At 43.0% G+C, this 20,632-nt stretch overlaps 1 protein-coding gene across 1 annotated transcript in view; it reads right to left on the reverse strand.

The window, feature by feature from the left end:
- CACNA2D3 (calcium voltage-gated channel auxiliary subunit alpha2delta 3) overlaps positions 1 to 20,632 on the reverse strand; it is a 901,045-nt gene that overhangs the window by 273,830 nt on the left and 606,583 nt on the right. Inside the window, exons 12-13 of the mRNA XM_070359574.1 lie at positions 17,848 to 17,926; positions 3,085 to 3,218 (exon numbers count right to left, since the gene is read on the reverse strand). Of these exons, the coding sequence (XP_070215675.1) occupies positions 3,085 to 3,218; positions 17,848 to 17,926 (213 nt within the window). The remainder of the gene's footprint in view (positions 1 to 3,084; positions 3,219 to 17,847; positions 17,927 to 20,632) is intronic.

Raw genomic sequence — 20,632 nt, forward strand, 5'->3', positions numbered from 1 at the left:
ATGCGTCCTTCACCAAAGGCACAATGTCCATCAGCCTCTCATTGGTGACACTAATTTGATGACCCAACTCAAGATTTTGCTGGATTCTCTCTCACTGTTTTCCTCCCCTCCCAACAAGTCAAAAATCTCTAGGGAAGCACTTTGAGACCATGAAAATATCCCACCCATCATCAAACTTTCCCCTAGGCTTAGCATCCTTGGATGACTACTGCCCTAGTCATTCTTTACTAAAATGGCTGTCCACTGGTGATTTTCAGTCTAATGACTCCCTCCCTCCACACCCACCAGGCAGCATTCCATTGCCCACTGGACACTCCACTCCTTCACACACACTTCCATCATCTATGTAATTCATCTGTCTGAAATGTGTTTATTTATCTAGAACACATGGATTTCTGTTTTATTCAGGTTATAGTCCATTATTCTACTTTTTTTTAAATTTTGAAGTTTAAATTGTCCCGGAGCTGACTACTGAGAGCCCATTCACGCTGATTCCTGGGCCTTTTGACATGACTTTAGTGTCTGGTAGGCTTTTTTTCTGTTTTATTTTTAACAGTAAGACTCCATTACATCCATGTACCAGAGTTTATGCAATTGATCTCTTATGGTTGGGGATTTAAGTAACTTTCAATATTCTGAAAGTGAAAATCAGTCAGTCATGTCCAACTCTTTATGACCCCATGGACTATATAAAGCCCACAGGCTCTTCTGTCCATGGAATTCCCTAGGCAAGAATACTAGAGTGGGCAGCCAATCCCTTCTCCAGGTTCAATATTTTGAAATTACAAGCAATTCTGCAGTGAACAAACTTGTGCATATGTATTTTTGGATTGTTGGAGGTTTACTTTCAGGGTTAATTCCTAGAAGTAGGATTCCTGGGTCAAAGGGTGAATGTACATCTTCCTTCCTAGAAACGCCCCATTCTATCATCCCACAAGCAACATATGAGTGTCTCTTTCCCACAGCTGCACCAACAAAGTTAAGCTTTTCATTTTTGGTACTCTGATAGGTGAAAGACATGGTATCTCACCATGCTTTTATTTGCCTTTTTCTTACTATGTATAAAGTTGCACATACTTCATATTTTAAAAAACTATTTTTATTATTTTTGTGGGAATTGTCTGCTCATGTCTTTTGTTCATTTTTTTTTCTATAGGAATTTTGGGGTTTTCCCTTTAATTTTTGAAAGTTCTTTACATATTAGAATTATTCTTTATATGTGCTATACATTGCATATATTTTCTCCTATTTTACCATTTGCTTTTTGACTTTGCTTCCAGTGATTTTTTTACTTAACAAAAGTTGGGTTTTGTTTATATTAGTAGTCAAACCTATTTTTCTTTATGTTGCATCTGGATCTTGGAGTCATTGTTAAAAGCCTTTCTCTGGACTCATATTATAGAATAACTCACTAAATTTTTGTTCTACTGCTTATATTGTTTCATTTTTGACAGTTTAGGCCTCTGATCCCCTTGGACTTCTTTCCTGGGCATGATGTGAAGAAAATAACTAATTTTATCTTTTTCTCAATAGCCATCTAGTTTCCCCAAAAGCAGTTATTAAGCCCATCCTAGCCCCACTGGTTAGACATGGTGCCTTTATGACATAAAAAATTTCCATATGTAGGTAGGTCTTTTTTTTGGAACTTCGACTGACCTTTCTATGTATCCAAGTGACGGTCCCATAGAGACTCTGTTCTATATTTTTTAGATGGATGAAACAAGATGACAGACCCAACTGGCTGTTCAGAGTTTGTACAAAGAACCACTGAGTGTCTGGATCACTCTGATCCTGGCTGGCCACCCTCCTCCTCTCCTCTTCCCCGGCCTTACTCAACCACATGTACAAGGAAGAGATGAAACCATCACCATTGTTATTCTGTTATTACTGCTAGTATGATGCTGACGCAAATGGGGTGGCTTAGTTATTTCACTCTATGATTCTAAACCAAACTAGGGTCAGACTCTGAACATGATAAAATCCCACAGTCTCCCTGGTCTCTCCTACACAAGAACTATTAAATTTTTCAGCTTAAGACCCATCTCTGCTCAGGGTGATTTCTCCTGGGAGAGGGCTACCCTTTCCTGACCAGTTCACATTTCCAAGGTCCCTTTGTATGCTTTAAAGCTCTGCGGGGGGTGGGTACAGACTGCTGTGCTGTCCCCAAGGATGGGTTCTCACATGCTGCTCCTGCCCTGCATTTGCCGGCAGCTGTCAGAAAAGCAGCAGGAATGAGAGAATTCATGGAGAGAAAAACCCAGCCCACAGCAGCCGTTGAGATCACTCTTGAGGATGGCTGTGTCTGGGTTATAGTGATTGATGAGATGTTAATCCTGACACAAATGATGGGAGAGGGGCCCTCTGAGAACATTTACAATCAATAAATGAAAAAATGCTACTCCATCAGACTCATTATCACTATGAAAAATCACGCAGCAATTATATAAGAAACTCAGCCATTGAGGCATTACTTGATGATTGGCAATGCTACTTCCTTTAAACTAATTCAACATTAGAACCTTTTTTGCTTGGAATTTAGCTTTAGAATGAGCCCATGGCCACAGCTGCAATAACAATTGCTACTTATACAGTCACCAAGGAAGCATCTTCTCACTTGTCCATGGAAAGAAAAGGCAACTGTGGTCTCTACAGTGGCTCCAATTCACTATCAGAACTGAGCTTTGGTTTCACATTCCCAAGTTGAGACCCAAGATTCATTCCTAGGACTGAGCTTCTCCGATGACGGTGAGGAACTGAATCTAACGTGTTTGTTATCATTGCCACAATGACAGAATTTGTACACTTGTGAGACAGGAAACAAAGTAGAGAAGACAGAAGCCAAAAGTGAGTTTTCTGTGCTGACCAGACACCTTCCAGAAGAGCCTCCTGCATTCTCAGATATTAAGATTTGTTACCAACCTCATTTACCAAGAGACCAATGCACACTGTACAAAAAGAAAGATGTCATTGAACCTGTTATTAAGGAGAAACAATACAACCGCCAACTTTCAGAATAAACCCAAGGAAACTCTCCTATGCCAGGAGGCACCCTCAGGCTGTCCCCTGCGGCCCCCAGGTACTCACAGTGCTGTCAATATACGCTTCAGTCCACACCACATCGTGCTCCTGGTCGATGACTTTGGGCCGGCTGAGTACATGGAGGTATTCCATGACATTTTCCTGCACGTCAGCCAAGGTGGAGATCTGGGTGAAAAATCCTGCCAATGGAGAAGCACCTTCAGTAAAGACAGGCAGATCTACAACTGAGGAGCAGGCCCACACTGTGTCTCCACAGCAGTATCATGTCTCCTCTCTACCATCGCCCACTTCAAGCACTGTGTTCATGTTAGAGAACAGTCAAACAAAAAGAATAAAATAAAGAGCAACCACAGACTCATCTCCCAGAGTGAAAGTCACTCTTTGCCCGACTCTTGGCGATCCCATGGACTATAAAGTCCATGGAATTCTCCAGGCCAGAATACTGGAGTGGGCAGCCTAATCCTTCTCCAGGGGAGCTTCCTGACCCAGGAATCAAACTGCGGTCTCCTGCACTGCAGGCAGATTCTTTACCAGCCCAGCTACCAGGGAAGCCTCTATCCCTCAGAAGAATCCCCCATTAATCCACTGAAGAATTTTTCTGATCTTTTCTTTTTGTTGTTGTTTAGTCAAACCACGCTAAACAGTCGCTCAGGCTGTTAGTCGCTCAGTCTATACATACATGTATACACCTTCTCTGGTAGAAACCGGAGTGAGTCCTCTTTACATAAAATTTTGTAAACCCCTTCCTAATTTCATTTTAGTGTATTTATTTCCAAATAAATTACTTACAAATTCAGGAAAAACTACAAAGCACAACACTTAAAGGCTGTTATAGTTACATGTTGTTATAAATAGTTATAAATAATAATTATAAATAATTTTTTCTTTTTTGAAAATTTTTATTGGAGTATAGTTGGTTTAAAATGTTGTGTTAGTTTCAGGTGTACAGCAAAGTGAGTCAGTTATACATACACATATTTCCACTCTTTTTTAGATTCTTTTTCCATACAGATCATAACAGAGTACAGAGTAGAATTCCCTGTGCTATATAGTAGGTCCTTATTGGTTATCTATTTCATATATAGAAGTATACATATGTCAATCCCAATCTCCCAATTTATCCCTCTCACCTATATTAATTTTCTAAGGTGCACAAAATTTGCTAAACACTTGATAGGCTTAGCCTCACTTATTCTTGACAACATGATGAAGTGAGGATGACTGTAATCACTTTAAAGATGAGAGGACTGAGGAGACCAAGCATAGGTATTTCACCCATATTCTCACAGGTGTCAAGTGGCAAATACTGAAGGTGAATCAAGCTTAAGTCTCTTAATCTATGCCTTCTGCTTCTACAGAATTGTTCCCTTTGTGAGTTTGAGGTTGAAACTCCAGCTCAACCCTCATGTGGTACAAGACCTACCTTTTGAATAAGCTGGGTGGACATGATTTCTCAGTAACATAAAAAGTTCTAAACATGCTCTCATCCTGAGGGTGAAGAGGCCATTCTGCTCAGACACTGCTATGTCCCTGTTCAGCTAGGGATCCTGCTGGCTTTGCTAAGGGTTAGGAAATGTTAGAAGAAAAGGGCTGAACGGAGCACAGGTCTGGATCCCAGGATGGGGCCCTTCGTTCAAACGTCTTATGCAAGGCTGTCTTGGTGCCTAGCACTGGTGGAGCAGAGGTCACCTAGACGAGCCTGACCCCTGCTTCCTGGGGCCTGTGAGGTCTGTGGAAGCTGACAACTACAAAGTAGCAAAATCAACATTATAGAAAAGCACACAGAAGAGACAGAGTCAATCACTTGGCTATCCTAAGGAAGGCTTAGTGCAGCTGAACCCTGAAGGATGAGGACCAGTTAGCTAGAGAAAGAGGGGTTAAAGACTGTGTCCGGCAAAGCAAGGAATGTAAGTAAAGGCTCAAAGTCAGAGTTAGATCCATTCCAGGAAGTGAAAATAGTTCAGAAGGGCTGGAGTAAAAAGCTGGGGGAGAGTGATGAGAGGTAAGGTGGTATAAGATCAGAAGAATGGGCAGAGGGATGGTCACATAAGATCTTGGGAAGAAGTTGAGATTTTATCCGACAGGCAAGTGGTCACAGAGGCCTTTTAAGCTGGGGGACACTGGATGGACACAGAGTCATGCTTCCTCCCCATGCCTCTAAATAAAGACCCTTGTAATTAAGTTTATGCCAGCTTCTACTTGCCAACAAACAAGAGAGAATATGTGTGCCTCTGAAGCCAGATCTGTCACAGCACTGGCTATATTGTTTACAGAACCTCTTAGTGTTTAATACAGGGCTCAGGGTAAGGAAATGCCAGGCCTTTTGTTATCCAGAAAGGACCAGGACCCTCCCAGGGCATTTCCAAACAAAAGCCAGCTGGTTTAAATTTGGTGTACCAACCTCAAACCAGGTTGGGACCATGTGGCTTCTGGCTTCCTGGTGACCGTTCTGAACAGTGCTAATTAACATGCATCGTCACTCCTGTCCACTCCGCCCTCCTGGCCAAGGCCAGAGACTCGCCCATCCCAGTGGAAACTGAGCCCCAGTGGCCGATGAGACTGTACTTTAGCTCAGGATTCTGAAGCGGGGCCCATGTGCACCGTGGCACTCCCTCAGAGTTCAGGCACTACCTACAGGGAGATCCATCCAGATCACTGTTTATGCAAGGCTTCCAGGTGGCTCCTCTTGGAGGCACAGTGGGAAAAACATGCTTTAAAGAAGATTGCTGGATGACAGCAAGCATCCACAGTTACCATCCCTCCATAAACCATGACTGTAAACAGTGTCTGAATAGGAAAGAAAACATTTCATCTCTTCTCTAGTAGATAAACCTTTGGCTCTGCATGAAGGGGCTTACAGAGACAAACTCCACAGAGGACAAACCAAGAGATGTGTCGCCATGTTGAAAGGAAGAGGAGAGAACTCCATGGTTCTAGATCAAGGGGATACCCGCATGAGCAATTCACAGTATAGTACTATTCCTATTTTGGGTTCCTGTACTAAATGTGCAGTAAAGACAGCCTCTCTTGGGAGGAGTTTTTCTCGGTTGTCTGTGTTTTCATTCTGATCCTCAAAGCCAACAGTAAAAATCCCTGATTTGGGCTTTCCAAAATAGGGCCAAGAGAAGAGAGGGAATAAATAGAAAGAGGGGGATGGGAGAGACAGATTCTCAGTATAGAGGGGGAGTGAGAAGGAAAAACAGTCACACATTTGGAAGGAGATGGAGCTGAGGGATCATCCTCACTTGGCCTTGCTTATCATAATCAAAGTTCTGAAAAGTTACAAAAAGCTGGCTTCTCCCCAGAGCTACAGACTCATAGCCAACTGTATACCTGACACCTCCACAGGGATGACTAGCAGGATTCTCAGACTGAACTCATCCAAAGCCAACTCCTGATTTCCTTGGCCAAACCCATTCCTCCCCCATGGGGTCCTTTCCATTTCAGCCGATGACGCCACTGTCCAACTGGGCCAAAAACTTAAGAATTATCCTTGACAGCCATCATTTCCTCAACCCACCCCATCGCTAATCCACCAGCATGTTCTTCTGGCCCTATCTCTAAAATATGCCTCAAGTCTAATTCCCCATCTCCACTGCTCTGGCCCTATTCCAGACTCCACTCTCTCTCCCTCAGGGTACAGCAACAGGCCCTGGCTCCACAAATCCCCTTCCTTGTTATCTAGACTCCTGACAGCAGCCATAGGAGTCTCATAAAGTATAAAGCAGATCATCTCCGTGCCTAAAATTTTAAAACAGCTTCTATTTAGAGTTAGCATAAAATCCAGATTTCTTACCTGACCTCTAAGACTCTTCCTCAGCAGGCCCCCGCCTACCTGGGTGACCTCATCCCCATCTACTATCCCACACGAAGCTCATCCACTTAACCCTCCCCAGGCACTTGCACTTGCTGTACCCTCTGCCTGGCACACCATTTATCCAGTTTTCTAAGGATGGCTCCTTTGACCATTCAGGGGTCAGCTGTCTGAACTCATTTCCTCTCATATCACCTGGTCTTCACTTTCTTCTTAAGATTCATCCATATAGAATTCTGATTTATTTGTTTATTTTGTTCTCTATCACTGAAATATCGGCTCCACAAAATGTTACAAAAAGCTGGTGCCCATGTTATCCAGAGCAGTATTCCCAGAACCAGCAGACAGGTCTGTGACAGCCATCACTGAAGCGAGGACATCCACCAATGTCTTACTGAGATTCCCTTGCCTCTACACTTGGGTAAGACAACAGCTCAACGTGGGTGCACACTCACTGTATAAGGAGGAAACAGAAACAAAAGAATTCAGCTATTTGTCCTGGATCAATCTGAATCCAGATTCATTTGCTTCCGAAGTCTTTGCTCTTAGCAACTGAACACAACGCCTTTTCCTGTAAAGGGAAGGGACTTCATAGCTGCTCAGAGGCCCTCCTCTGGAAAGATACCTCTAATGGGTTCTTTGTATCTCTGTGGCTGGGACAGGTTGAGGATGGGGTAGGGAAGTATATGATTGCCCTATGAGGTTCCTGGCAAATGCACAGAAGTTAGCACCAGCAGTCTACCCAAAACAATGCCAAAGTTCTAACTTATATTTCAGTATACAGACCAGGGATGCAGATGTATAAAAAGTAAGAAAAGCTAGAACTATACAAATAATGTGAATAATGTATACTGCAAAGCTTAACGCAAATCTAATCGCCTAACCTCAACCCATTAAACTGCAAAACTTTTGTGAAAGAGTCTCTTTTGTTTTCAAATGTTTTTCATAGAAGTTTTAGTTAACAAATGTACATTTTGATGAATAACAGGAAGTCACTAAGGACTGGACTCCGGCTGTAACCAGAGATGCTTCCCTCGTTCTCCTTCTGCATTCAACTGGCCACTTTTCCTCCCCTTCCTCCACCCCTTTTTATTTCTTTTAAATCCTAGCTCTTGAATGTTTATTCTCTTCTTTAGTGCCTTTTTGGACTTCATATATCATGTAAGAAAACAGAATCAGCAATCATTTGGTAATTACCAAGGAGTAATTAATGCTGAAATTAGCCACCTATTACAAATGGTCTGCTCATTTTTCTCCATAACATCAATTTATTTACCTTATTCTCTTACAGAGCCTCCTGTGAACTCTGGGTTACAACTACTCAGTGTGATAAACCACATGCAGCCTGGTGCTTTATATTTTACTACCCTTACCTAGAGATTTCTTAAGAGTTCCACGTCTAAGAGGTGCCTCTGCATGAGATGCTACAAAAGCACATCACTGAACACTCCACTTTGCAATGACACCAGATCTGAGGGACCCCAGAGTCTGGTCCTTGGTGGGAAACCATGGCTGTCTACTTCGCCAGGTAAGGTCCTAGTTCTACATTTGGTGTGAAGGAGCACTGCTCCCTTCGAGTCTTTTCAAAGACTTGTTTCCCCTCTGACATAAGACAGGATGAAAACAGCGATCAAGTTCCAGCCTTCTCAGGGCAGTAAGGTAGGCAGTGATGTTGTTGGTGTTACCTGGTGTGCATCCCCTTAGGGAGCAATGGTGTTCTGGGAAGATCCTCACAATAGTCTGTCCCATCTTTATCCTCCTTATCACTACACACTACTGAAAAATCACTTTTTTTCTATAGAAAAAATGCAGTTTATAACAATTTTCTACCTCCGCATCACCTTGGAATCTTACAAAGAACAGTCCAAGGGCCCTGAGAGGTGAAGGGCACATGTCTGATGAACTGGAAAGGACAAATGAAGGAAGAATGACCACTACGGCGGGGAACCAGGGTCCTCAGTGGGCCTGCGGCATATGAAGAAGAGGGCTCCTAAGTGTGAAACTACCAGTATCAGCCAGAACCTCTGATTTGGGAGCAAGCCTTTTTGTGTATGAATAATATGAATTCCAACCCAGGCTTCAGCAATACATGAACCGTGAACTTCCAGATGTTCAAGCTGGTTTTAGAAAAGGAAGAGGAACCAGAGATCAAATTGCCAACATCTGCTGGATCATGGAAAAAGCAAGAGAATTCCAGAAAAATATCTATTTCTGTTTTATTGACTATGCCAAAGCCTTTGACTGTGTGGATCACAATAAACTGTGGAAAATTCTTCAAGAGATGGGAATACCAGACCACCTGACCTGCCTCTTGAGAAACATGTATGCAGGTCAGGAAGCAACAGTTAGAACTGGACATGGAACAACAGACTGGTTCCAAATAGGAAAAGTAATTCGTCAAGGCTGTATATTGTCACCCTGCTTATTTAACTTCTATGCAGAGTACATCATGAGAAACACTGAGCTGGAAGAAGCACAAGCTGGAATCAAGATTGCCGGGAGAAATATCAATAACCTCAGATATGCAGATGATACCACCCTTATGGCAGAAAGTGAAGAGGAACTCAAAAGTCTCTTGATGAAAATGAAAGAGGAGAGGCAAAAAGTTGGCTTAAAGCTCAACATTCAGAAAACGAAGATCATGGCATCTGGTCCCATCACTTCATGGGAAATAGATGGGGAAACAGTGGAAACAGTGGCAGACTTTATTTTGGGGGGCTTCAAAATCACTGCAGATGGTGATTGCAGCCATGAAATTAAAAGACGCTTACTCCTTGGAAGGAAAGTTATGACCAACCTAAAAAGCATATTGAAAAGCAGACATATTACTTTGCCAACAAAGGTCCGTATAGTCAAGGCTATAGTCTTTCCAGTGGTCATGTATGGATGTGAGAGTTGGACTGTGAAGAAAGCTGAGCGCTGAAGAATTGATGCTTTTGAACTGTGGTGTTGGAGAAGACTCTTGAGAGTCCCTTGGACTGCAAGGAGATCCAACCAGTCCATACTAAAGGAGATCAGTCCTGGGTGTTCATTGGAATGACTGATGCTGAAGCTGAAATTCCAATACTTTGGCCACCTCATGTGAAGAGTTGACTCATTGGAAAAGACCCTGTTGCTGGGAGGGATTGGGGGCAGGAGAAGAAGGGGACGACAGAGGATGAGATGGCTGGATGGCATCACCGACTCGATGCACATGAGTTTGAGTGAATTCTGGGAGTTGGTGATGGACAGGGAGGCCTGGCATGCTGTGATTCATGGGGTCGCAAAGAATTGGACACAAGTGAGCAACTGAACTGAACTGAATATGAAAATTTAATCTCAAATTTCATGTTTGAAAACAATTTAAAGGATCACACTGTGGAGCTAGGAATGCTGGTTTGCGTGCAGCCCCTCTTGATCTCCTCAGAGAGCCTTAATGTCTCCATTTGTAAAATGTCAGAAAATGGACCACGTGCCTACACAAGCTGAAGCAGGACTATTTCTGGAAGGCTGGGTATAAGTCCCAGCTCCAGTCTTTATTAGCTATGGACCATTAAATTCCTTTCTCAACAGCTACATTTCTTTTTCTAGAGTCTCTCAAATCATGGGAAGCATTCTTCTATGAACCACAACTTTCTTTTCCCTACAGGGAAACAACCTCACACCCTGGTGAAGAGTTAGGCTCAGACATCAGACCAATTGGACCTGAATCCGTCTCTGCCACCTGCTAGCTGGCAACCTGGGGTAAGCTGGTAGTCTCTCTCAGTCTCAGTTTCCTTTCTTTTCATGCACTCTATACGGCTTTCAGTTCAGTTCAGTCACTCAGTCATGTCCGACTCTTTGTGACCCCATGAATCGCAGCATGCCAGGCCTCCCTGTCCATCACCAACTCCCGGAGTTCACTCAAACTCACTTCCATTGAGTTGGTGATTCCATCCAGCCATCGCATCCTCTGTCATCCCCCTTTCCTCCTGCCCCCAAACCCTCCCAGCATCAGAGTCTTTTCCAATGAGTTTACTCTTCACATGAGGTGGCCAAAGTACTGGAGTTTCAGCTTCAGCATCAGTCCTTCCAATGAACACCCAGGACTGAGCTCCTTTAGGATGGACTGGTTGGATCTTCTTGCAGTCCAAGGGACTCTCAAGAGTCTTCTCCAATACCACAGTTCAAAAGCATCAATTCTTTGGCACTCAGCTTTCTTCACAGTCCGACTCTCACATCCATACATGACCACAGCTTTAATAAGAGTCGAAAGAGATAATATACAAAAAAGTACTCCACACTTTTCCTGGCACTTACTAAGCAGTTGTCATCCTTAGTTGTTATTAATGATAGTAGCACCACCTAAATCTTCACAACTCTTACTCTTTCCACTGTAATTCTCAAGTTCTATGGAATGTACACAAAAATGTCTCTGCTAATGGATAAATGAATAAAAAAGGTACTGTGAGTACATGCACACACACACAAGAATATTATTCAGAATGAGAGAGAGAGAAATCCTGCTATTCGCAACAACATCTATGGACCCTGAGTCTATCTTGCTAAATGAGACAAGTGAGACAGAGAAAGACAAATACTGTATCCTATCACTTAAATGTGGAATTTTTAAAAAGTGAAAATCATAGCAACAGAGTCAAAAGAGCGTTAAGCATGGGCTGGGAACTGGGGAGCTGGAGAGCTATTAGTCAAACAGTACAAAAAAAATGAATTACACAAAGGTATCAGAATAAATGCCAATTGCCTTCTTCTACCTTTTCTGAAATAGCAAAACAAATTTAATTGCCATTTTTCCCTACTCTAAACTATCATTCTGGTTTCATAAATTTAACACTTGGAAATGTAAGTGAGGTTAAGAGATTTCTAGTGGAAAAATGCTATGGGTCTGAACTTCCAAGGAGGGCTCAGGCCACCAGTTCTCTTTCAAACAAGGAGAGAATGACCATGAGCTTATTAAAAAGGGACAGGTTAAGCAGACAACCAAGAGAGACTCATGTGGAGTTTCCATTTGACCTAATGATGACGGATAGGTTGAGAACCAAACACAGAGACCCCTCTTTATTTGCACAGCTGGAAAACACTCCATTTACCATGAGTTTTGAAGGAGAATCAGGCAGTGCTTATTTAAAATCTTGGCACACTGAACATTACGGAAGGTCATCGAGGCTTTATGGAGTATCTGGGCTAGTTGGCCCCTCTTTTCAGTTTTCTCAGTTCACTTGTTTATCCAATAGTGTGAACGCAGAATTTTAAATCACAATAAGCCATTCTACAGTGGCAATGATTGTTTTAATGTATTTAAAATGGTTTGCTGCTTTGCCTCATTAGGGCTGGTTCCCTCAAGATAGGACCTACTTATGCTTAAAATGAGACAAACCAATGAGCTCCAGGCCTCTCTGGATTTTGCTATTGCATTGGAGGAGGCAGAGAACTCCTCTAAGGGCTATGAATATGCCCAGACGCTTAGTTCCAGAGGTCCGCTGACTTGAGAACTGTCTCGTGGCTTCCAGACTTCCAAAAAGGAAGCTTTGCGCCATAGCCGGTCCTTGACCTGGCCCGGGGACACTGTGCTGGCCGTGACAACTCCCGCTCCTCCCTAGGGCCACTCTGGCCAGTCAGCCAACAGACTTCTCTCTGGGCTGCCCTGTATCTGCTCTGGTCCCCAAATGCTAATGTTTCATTTCACTGAAGAACTTGGCTGAGTCAGGGCAAAAATATGTGGTGGGTGGGGAAGAAGCCTCCCTGGACCTCATGTCACTTGAGATGAAAAATGTTATGCTGCCTCCATACTATAACAATCTGAGAGTATAAACAATGATTTAATTAATGACCATAGAAGAATACTTGCTCACCGACGTTACGTGGTCTAAACCTCATAACTGACGCAACACAAAGCCGATGTTTATATGGGCACAGATGACTGGAACCTGACATTTTGATGGCAACTGCTACTTTGAAAAGTGGCAAACAATGGCATTTTATTCCCAAGGACCTTTAGAAGAGAAGCAGAGTAGGGAGGTGGGACTATTGTGAAGGACTGACTCTGGCAGGGAAGGAAACAACTGGATTTGGACAGGAAGAGAAGGAGAATCACAGCAGAATCAAGCGGCTGGGCCAGATAAGCAGCTACTATTACCTCCTTGGATTTTCCAAGTGCTGCACTCAGAACTTACAAATCTATATGCTATGGCCGGGGCCTGAAATACTCTGAGCTGACTAAAATGTCTTCAAAAGGATGCTTCAAGGATTCTTATAAACAATGACTAAAACTAAATTATGGTGTAATATTAGCTGATTAAGACAAGACTTCAACTTCAGTAATTTTCATCAGCTGGACACAGACAGTGGTAAAAACAATATCCCATGACTAAATGCATACTCGCTGATGGGAAGAATTGCAGTCTGATGTGGCAGAAGTAACAGGAAAACTTTTAAAAATTAAAAAAATAATGGAAAGGAGTTTTTTTTCAAGACCACAAAATCAAGGGAAAAATGGGGAAAGTGTAGCTCATTCAAATGCCAACAAAGTTCCAAAAATTATTCAGTGGTCTCTTTACTCAGAGGCAATCTAGGATCCATGCAACCTTCATCTCCCTGTGCCTACTTTCTTTCTATATTCCCCCCTCAAATGAAGTCAACTCTGAGACAATCAGAATTACTAATACCTTTGAGTGAGGTGGGCCGGCCAAATTAGCTAAAATAATTTAACATGTTATTCTAGAGATTCAAGGAAATGTTCAAATCTTTCAAGCAGAGTTCTACTTTTTAGATAAGGAAGTTGAGACTTGCTTCAGGTAGAAGCAGATAATTAAAGACAATGTGAAGCAAAGAAAAGTGAGGCAGAGGTTTACTTGCTGGGCTATACACATATATTCTGAGAAGTTTCCAGATCCATTTACCCTCAATGCTGAGTCCTGCAGAGCATGTTTGTTAGTATTTTTCTTTGCAAGCTTATCTCTGCCTATGCAATTCAGGATGGGGAAGACCTTGCCCAATCTGGGTATCATAATTTTGCGAGAGGTGGGGGTCGGAGAAAGAAGGAGGACTGAAATCAGAATTTAGAGTTGCTAATCAGTTAGGATCAGAGAAGGCAATGGCACCCCACTCCAGTACTCTTACTTGGAAAATCCCATGGACGTAGGAGCCTGTTAAGCTGCAATCCATGGGGTCGCTAAGAGTCGGACACGACTGAGTGACTTCACTTTCACTTTTCACTTTCATGCATTGGAGAAGGAAATGGCAGCCCACTCCAGTGTTCTTGCCTGGAGAATCCCAGGGACGGGCGAGCCTGGTGGGTTGCTGTCTATGGGGTCGCACAGAGTCGGAAACGACTGAAGTGACTTAGCAATCAGTTAGGATATTAAGAAGATGTGGCAAGAATACATAGCAGAACTATGCAAAAAATATTTCATGACCCAGATAACCAAGATGGTGTGATCATTCACCTAGAGCCAGACATCCTGGAATCTAAAGTCAACTGGGCCTTAGGAAGCATCACTACGAACAAAGCTAGTGGAAGTGATAGAATTCCAGCTTTACTTTTTTAAATCCTAAAAGATGATGTTGTTAAAGTGCTGCACTCAATATGCCAGCAAATTTGGAAAACTCAGCAGTGGCCACAGGATTGGAAAAAGTCAGTTTTCATTCCAATCTGAAAGAAAGGCAATGCCAAAGAATGTTCAAACTACTGCATGATTGCACTCATCTCACATGCTAGCAAAGTAATGCTCAAAATTCTCCAAGCCAGGCTTTAACAGTACATGAACCGTGAACTTCCAGATGTTCAAGCTGGATTTAGAAAAGGCAGAGGAACCAGAGATCAAATTGCCAACATACGTTGCGTCATAGAAAAAGCAAGAGAGTTCCAGGAAAAACACCTACTTCTGCTTTATTGACTATGCCAAAGCCTTTGACTGTGTGGATCACAACAAACTGTGGAAAATTCAGAAAGAGATGGGAATACCAAACCACTTGACCTGCCTCCTGAGAAATCTGTAAGCAGGTCCAGAAGCAAGTTTGAACCAGACATGGAACAACAGACTGGTTCCAAATCAGGAAAGGAGTATGTCAAGGCTGTATATTGTCACCCTGCTTATTTAACTTATATGCCGAGTACATCATGCAAAATGCCGGGCTGGATGAAGCACAAGCTGGAATCAAGATTGCCGGTAGAAATACCAATAACATCAGATATGCAGATGATACCACCCTTATGGCAGGAAACTAAGAAGAACTAAAGAGACATTTGATAAAAGTGAAATAGGAGAGTCAAAAAGTTGGCTCAAAACTCAACATTCAGAAACAAAGATCATGGCATCTTGTCCCATCACTTCATGGCAAATAGATGGGGAAACAATGGAAAAAGTTAGAGACTTTATTTTTTTTTGAGCTTCAAAATCACTCCAGATGGTGACTGCAACCATGAAATTAAAAGACGCTTACTCCTTGGAAGAGAAGTTATGACCAACCTAGACAGCTTATTAAAAAGCAGAGATTTACTTTGTCAACAAAGGTCCGTCTAGTCGAGGCTATGGTTTTTCCAGTGGTCATGTATGGATGTGAGAGTATCAAGAAAGCTGAGAGCTGAAGAATTGATTCTTTTGAACTGTGGTGTAGAAGACTCTTAAGAGTCCCTTGGACTGCAAGGAGATCCAAACAGTCCATCCTAAAGGAAATCAGTCCTAGGTGTTCATTGGAAGGACTGATGCTGAAGCTGAAACTGCAATACTTTGGCCACCTGATGTGAAGAACTGACTCACTGGAAAAGACCCTGATGCTGGGAAAGATTGAATGCAGGAGGAGAAGGGGATGACAGAGGATGAGATGGTGGGGTGGCATCAGCAACTCGATGGACATGAGTTTGAGCAAACTCTGGGTATCAGTAATGGACAAGGAAGCCTGGCTAGCTGCAGTCCATGGGGTCACAAAGAGTCTGACACTACTGACTGAATGAAGTGAACTGAATCAATCTCAAATGGAGATGATATAAACTCATTTTTTCACACAGGTGTTATATGAATAGATGAGTATAATAGGCATGGAATAGTTATTTTTGATAGGCACATGCCCATAGCAGAGAAGGTCTATCTACAGACAAGAAAAATGCCTTGGAATATAAAAAGAAACCAAGAAGAAAAAGAAAAACAAAAGCACAGCCCCCTTGTCAATCATAAGATACACGAGAGTTCCTTCCCGCTCTAGGTTCTGACTCACTCTCTTTTCTCCAGAAGACTCTTTAATTTCAGGGAGCAACTTTGCTGGCTTGCAACTAAAAGAACTTTGTCTTAAGTTCACCAAAACTAAAGCTGAGACCTGCCAGCCCTTCCTTGAGTCCCCTCTCTTCCACTAACATACACCGGAACTTTTATAAAGGATGCCTTAGCAGGCAATGTACAACTAGACTACCCATATCTACCAAAACCAATTTACTGTACAGCAGGACACAGCTCAGTACAGTTCAGTCGCTCAGCTGGGTCTGACTCTTTGCGACCCCATGGACACATCTTCCTTTATTAGTATTGATAGTCTATTTACTCATTTTTAAAACCTTAAAGAAGCAGTCACTCTATGTACAGCAGCAGACCAGGGTCTGTCAGAGTGCTCAAGAGGAAATCAGATTGACAGGCTGTTCTCAGGGACTGTGTAGCATCACAGATCAATACATCACCAGGAAATCATATGCAGCATTTTTGTGCCAGGCACTGAGGTACCAGCTTTACCTGCATGGCCTCATGTCAGGCTCACAGCATGTGTCTGGGGCAGGTATCATCATTACTCCTGTTCTTTAGGTGCTATAACTCAGACTCAGGTAGGTCTGGTAACATCCACTACCATAATTAGTGTTTGGTAGAAGCTGGATCTGAACTCAAGGAGTCTGGGTTAATACTCAAGGAGTCTAGATTCCCCCACCTATCTACCTCCTATGTTTTGCCTTCTATGGTTGTATGTAGAATGAAAAGAAGCCCTTTGTAGATTGGAGGCCCTATTCCTTCCCTCCCTGTGTCTTTCCCAAAGCTCTGCTTCCAACACACATCAGGGGATCATTCATCAACTAACTTATGAGTGTAGAAAAGTCAACCATTATTGAGCACTTTCTATGCCCCAGCACTTAACTAGGCACCTCATCTATACCATTTCATTTTTTTAGCCCTTATATTCAATAAGAATCAAAGGAAAAGCTATTACTACCCTCTCCACTTGGAAAATCAGACCACTGAAGCAGGCTACATAACTAAGTTAGTTATGTAGGCTAAGTTATGCTATGAGAACATATCAATCTGGAAATCTCAGTGGCTTAACACAAAGGTTCATCAAACAGACTTTATATCCATCACAGGTTGGCAGATGGCAGAGGACAGGGTGAGTGGAAAGGCATCTGCCCCATGTGGCCACTCAGGAACCCAGGCTATCTCATCTAACCCATCATGTCACTTCAGAGCTCACAAGAGCAGAAGAGAGTGTAGACACCACCACATCAGCCCATATGTGTTTTAGCTCATAAATGTCCCAGCTTGGATTTGCTTATAGCCTACTGGCCTACTGAACTAGTGCAAGGTGGCTGGGAACGGTGAGCACATGGATATTTCAGTTCAGTTCAGTCGCTCAGTTGTGTCCGACTCTTTGCGACCCCATGAATTGCAGCACGCCAGGCCTCCCTGTCCATCGCCAACTCCCGGAGTTCACTCAAACTCATATCCATCAAGTCGGTGAGGCCATCCAGCCATCTCATCCTCTGTGCACAGTAAATCGTTCTGCCATAGTAATTCTCCCAAGGTCACTCAGCTACTAAGGAATAGAGTGGAAAAGCTTAACCATTCCACTTTACTATAACCTCAACATTATAAATACATTTTTGGAGAAATCTGTTCCAAATCCATCATAATCATTTAGAAACATCCAGACCTTATCTAAGAATTCACAGCCTTCTGGTAGAATTCTCCACTTCCTCATGACTATCTCTATTTCTGCACATCCACAAAGAAGTTATTCAGAACTGAACTCATCAGGGGACCTACCTTTGTTGGCACAGGCCATCCACTTGAGATTGTCTGCAAAAGCAGCCTCTCGTCCAATGAGGTACGTGAAGATGCGAACCTAAGAGGAAGAGGAATGCACGGATCAGTGGCTTTCAGTTTTCACCCTCCAGCCCAGACCACAAGCATGGCTCACACACATGTGGTTTACCTCTTTAATGCTCCATGCCCCCATCTGTAGAAACATATTTAAGACATTTGAAGTACAGTCAGCTAGAAATATATTCAAAACTGGGGTCTTTGATCTTTCAAACCATGTGGCACTGGTGGTGGTTGTTTCTCGGTGTGCAACTTGCAACAGAGGAAAATAACTTGAAACAGGAGACTGGCAGCATTGTGGGCCTGGGTTTGCTACACACATATGGACAGAGACCATCCAGGTCTGGACCAAATCGGCAACCATTTTCCTCATCTGTACAGGAAGTATAAAGTGTGCTCTTCTTGGGAATAGAAACATCACTGAAAGACCCTCAGCATGCCCCCCTCCCTCAGTGGTGAGGACAGGCTGCAGACACTTTCTTACCATCTGTTGTGGTAATTAATTGGAATGAGAGGCACAGCCTGTAGCCAGGAGACCAAAGCAAAACCCTCCCTAGCCTTCCTAAAGTTTGGCTCCCAAAGAGCCAAGAACACATGTAAAACCTTGAATCTCTCATTTTCTACTGCCTTCTCAAATCTCTCTCATAAGGCCAGAATTCTTTGAAACGAAGCGCAACCCACTTCCCAAAGTTGCACATGAGGGTTAGATGGAAGAAAAACAAGAAATAAAAAGGGTTACAATCCTCTAGTTTAAACTTTGGGCTTCCCAGGTGGCTCAGTGAGTAAAGAACCAGCCTTCAATGCAGGAGCATGCCAAAGATAGCGATTCAATCCCTGGGTTGGGAAGACCCACTGGAGGAGGGCACGGCAACCCACTCCACTTGCCTGGAGAATCCCATGGACAGAAGAGCCTGGCGGGCTATATTCCATAGGTCACAGAGTCAGACACAAGTGAAGCGACCGAGCACAGCACAGAGTTTACACTTCAAATGGTACATGGATCAGCACCACACAGTCCAAACAAAACTCTCCCGGCAGGTCAAGTCAGTCCTTTGAACAACAGTTTGTGACTGAGTAAAATTCAGACATGGTATTAAATGAATTATGTTCCATATGTGGCCCCAAATCTTTCCAGGTGATGCCCCTTCCACTCAGTCAGTCTGGGTCAGGAATCCCTACGGTTCCTTCAGAACCTTCACTGCGACTATAGTGAACTAGTATCTCATGCGCTTACATCTGTGAGGTTGAGCTCCACTAGACTGTCCAGCTGACAAGGAAAAGGGTGGTTCTGCTTTGATGGGGCACAGAGCTTGGAACATTACAACTCAGTACATGAGTGGATAAAAATGTAAATACTCATAGCTGACTGTGAAAATGTAGACTGTTTTAGTTATGAGTACCCTCTTATCTGAGACATAACTTGAAGACTAGTTCTTATGGGATGGTTTATTTCCAGCTTAAAGAGATGCTTATATACACATTATCACTGTGCTGCCTTAGTCTTTTCTCGTCTGTGTTCAGTGAGGCAGTCATTTCATCCGTCACAGAACCTGCAAGGGGGCTTCCAGGGCATGAGCAGACACACAGGCCTTTGCCTCTTCCGTTTTCTTAGCTCTTTTGGACACTATTTCCAATGGAATCACACAGGGAGGAGGGATACTGTTTTTTTTGTTTGTTTTTTTAAATTGGGAGATTCTCACTCTTTGGGAGAAAAACAAAAATAGAAGATGCAACCTCATAGGCCTCACCTAGCCCTAAGTGGTTACCACTGACCTTTCTACACAGAGCTGTCCCCTGCTCACTTTTCCTGCCTGACCACTGTTATCTTTCAGCTGAAGATGACTGATTTGGGGGAAAATTGAGACTCAATTAAGTAAAGTGACTTGCTCAGTTTCATCAAGTCCTGATATAATGAGAGGTCTTCTAAGACCTCAGGATAACACTGAGATCTCCTCTTAATTTCCTGGAGATGCTGGTTCTGTCACCCCAACCAGCTGCAAGACCTAGAACTAGCACCCACAGGAGCTGAACCAGCCCCAGGCTTTTCTTTTTTTAAAAATAAATCTTCAGCTTTCATTTCTAATTCAAGTTATTTAAAAGGAAAGCTTCAGACTGGAGAAAAAAAAAAAAACAAACTGCAAAAGCAAGTTTTTAACAAAGCAGAAAGCACAAGAGATAGCTCCAGAGAACGAAGCTATGAGTCTGTCTCTGCAGGCAAAAGGCAAAGACCTGACACAAAACAGCCTATTTGCTGTGAGCGAAGGCCCTTGAAGGTGCCAAACCTCCTCTGCCATCCAGGTGAAGAATCAGAGAATAAACTGAGTTCTCTCCTGGGGGCATAGTTAAAACCCTGAACAACGCTGTGAACCATTAGAAAAACGCCTATAGTTTCTGATTTTAAAAGATCGCAGCACATCTGGAAAACCAGTAGGACTGCATCAAACTTCAGCTCAGACATGACTGTGCAACAATAATTGAGCTAAAACCACAACCATGAAAACCAGCACCATGAACCCCTCACCAGCACTGTCGGCCCTACTCCGACACTACCGTGGCTTCTCTAGTCAGCACCATCCCTTAGCTCAGGTGTGTGCAGAGATTTATAGCATTATACTTGTTTGGTTGGTTTGCATTTGATTGCTTAAGAAAGAAAAATCAGGATCATGTTAAATATTTCCATTTACATGCAGTCTTTGGCTTTCAGTGTACTGGCCCCCTTATTTGAGTT

The sequence above is a fragment of the Bos mutus genome, chromosome 22 (genome assembly GCF_027580195.1).
Source record: "Bos mutus isolate GX-2022 chromosome 22, NWIPB_WYAK_1.1, whole genome shotgun sequence".
NCBI lineage: Eukaryota > Metazoa > Chordata > Mammalia > Artiodactyla > Bovidae > Bos > Bos mutus.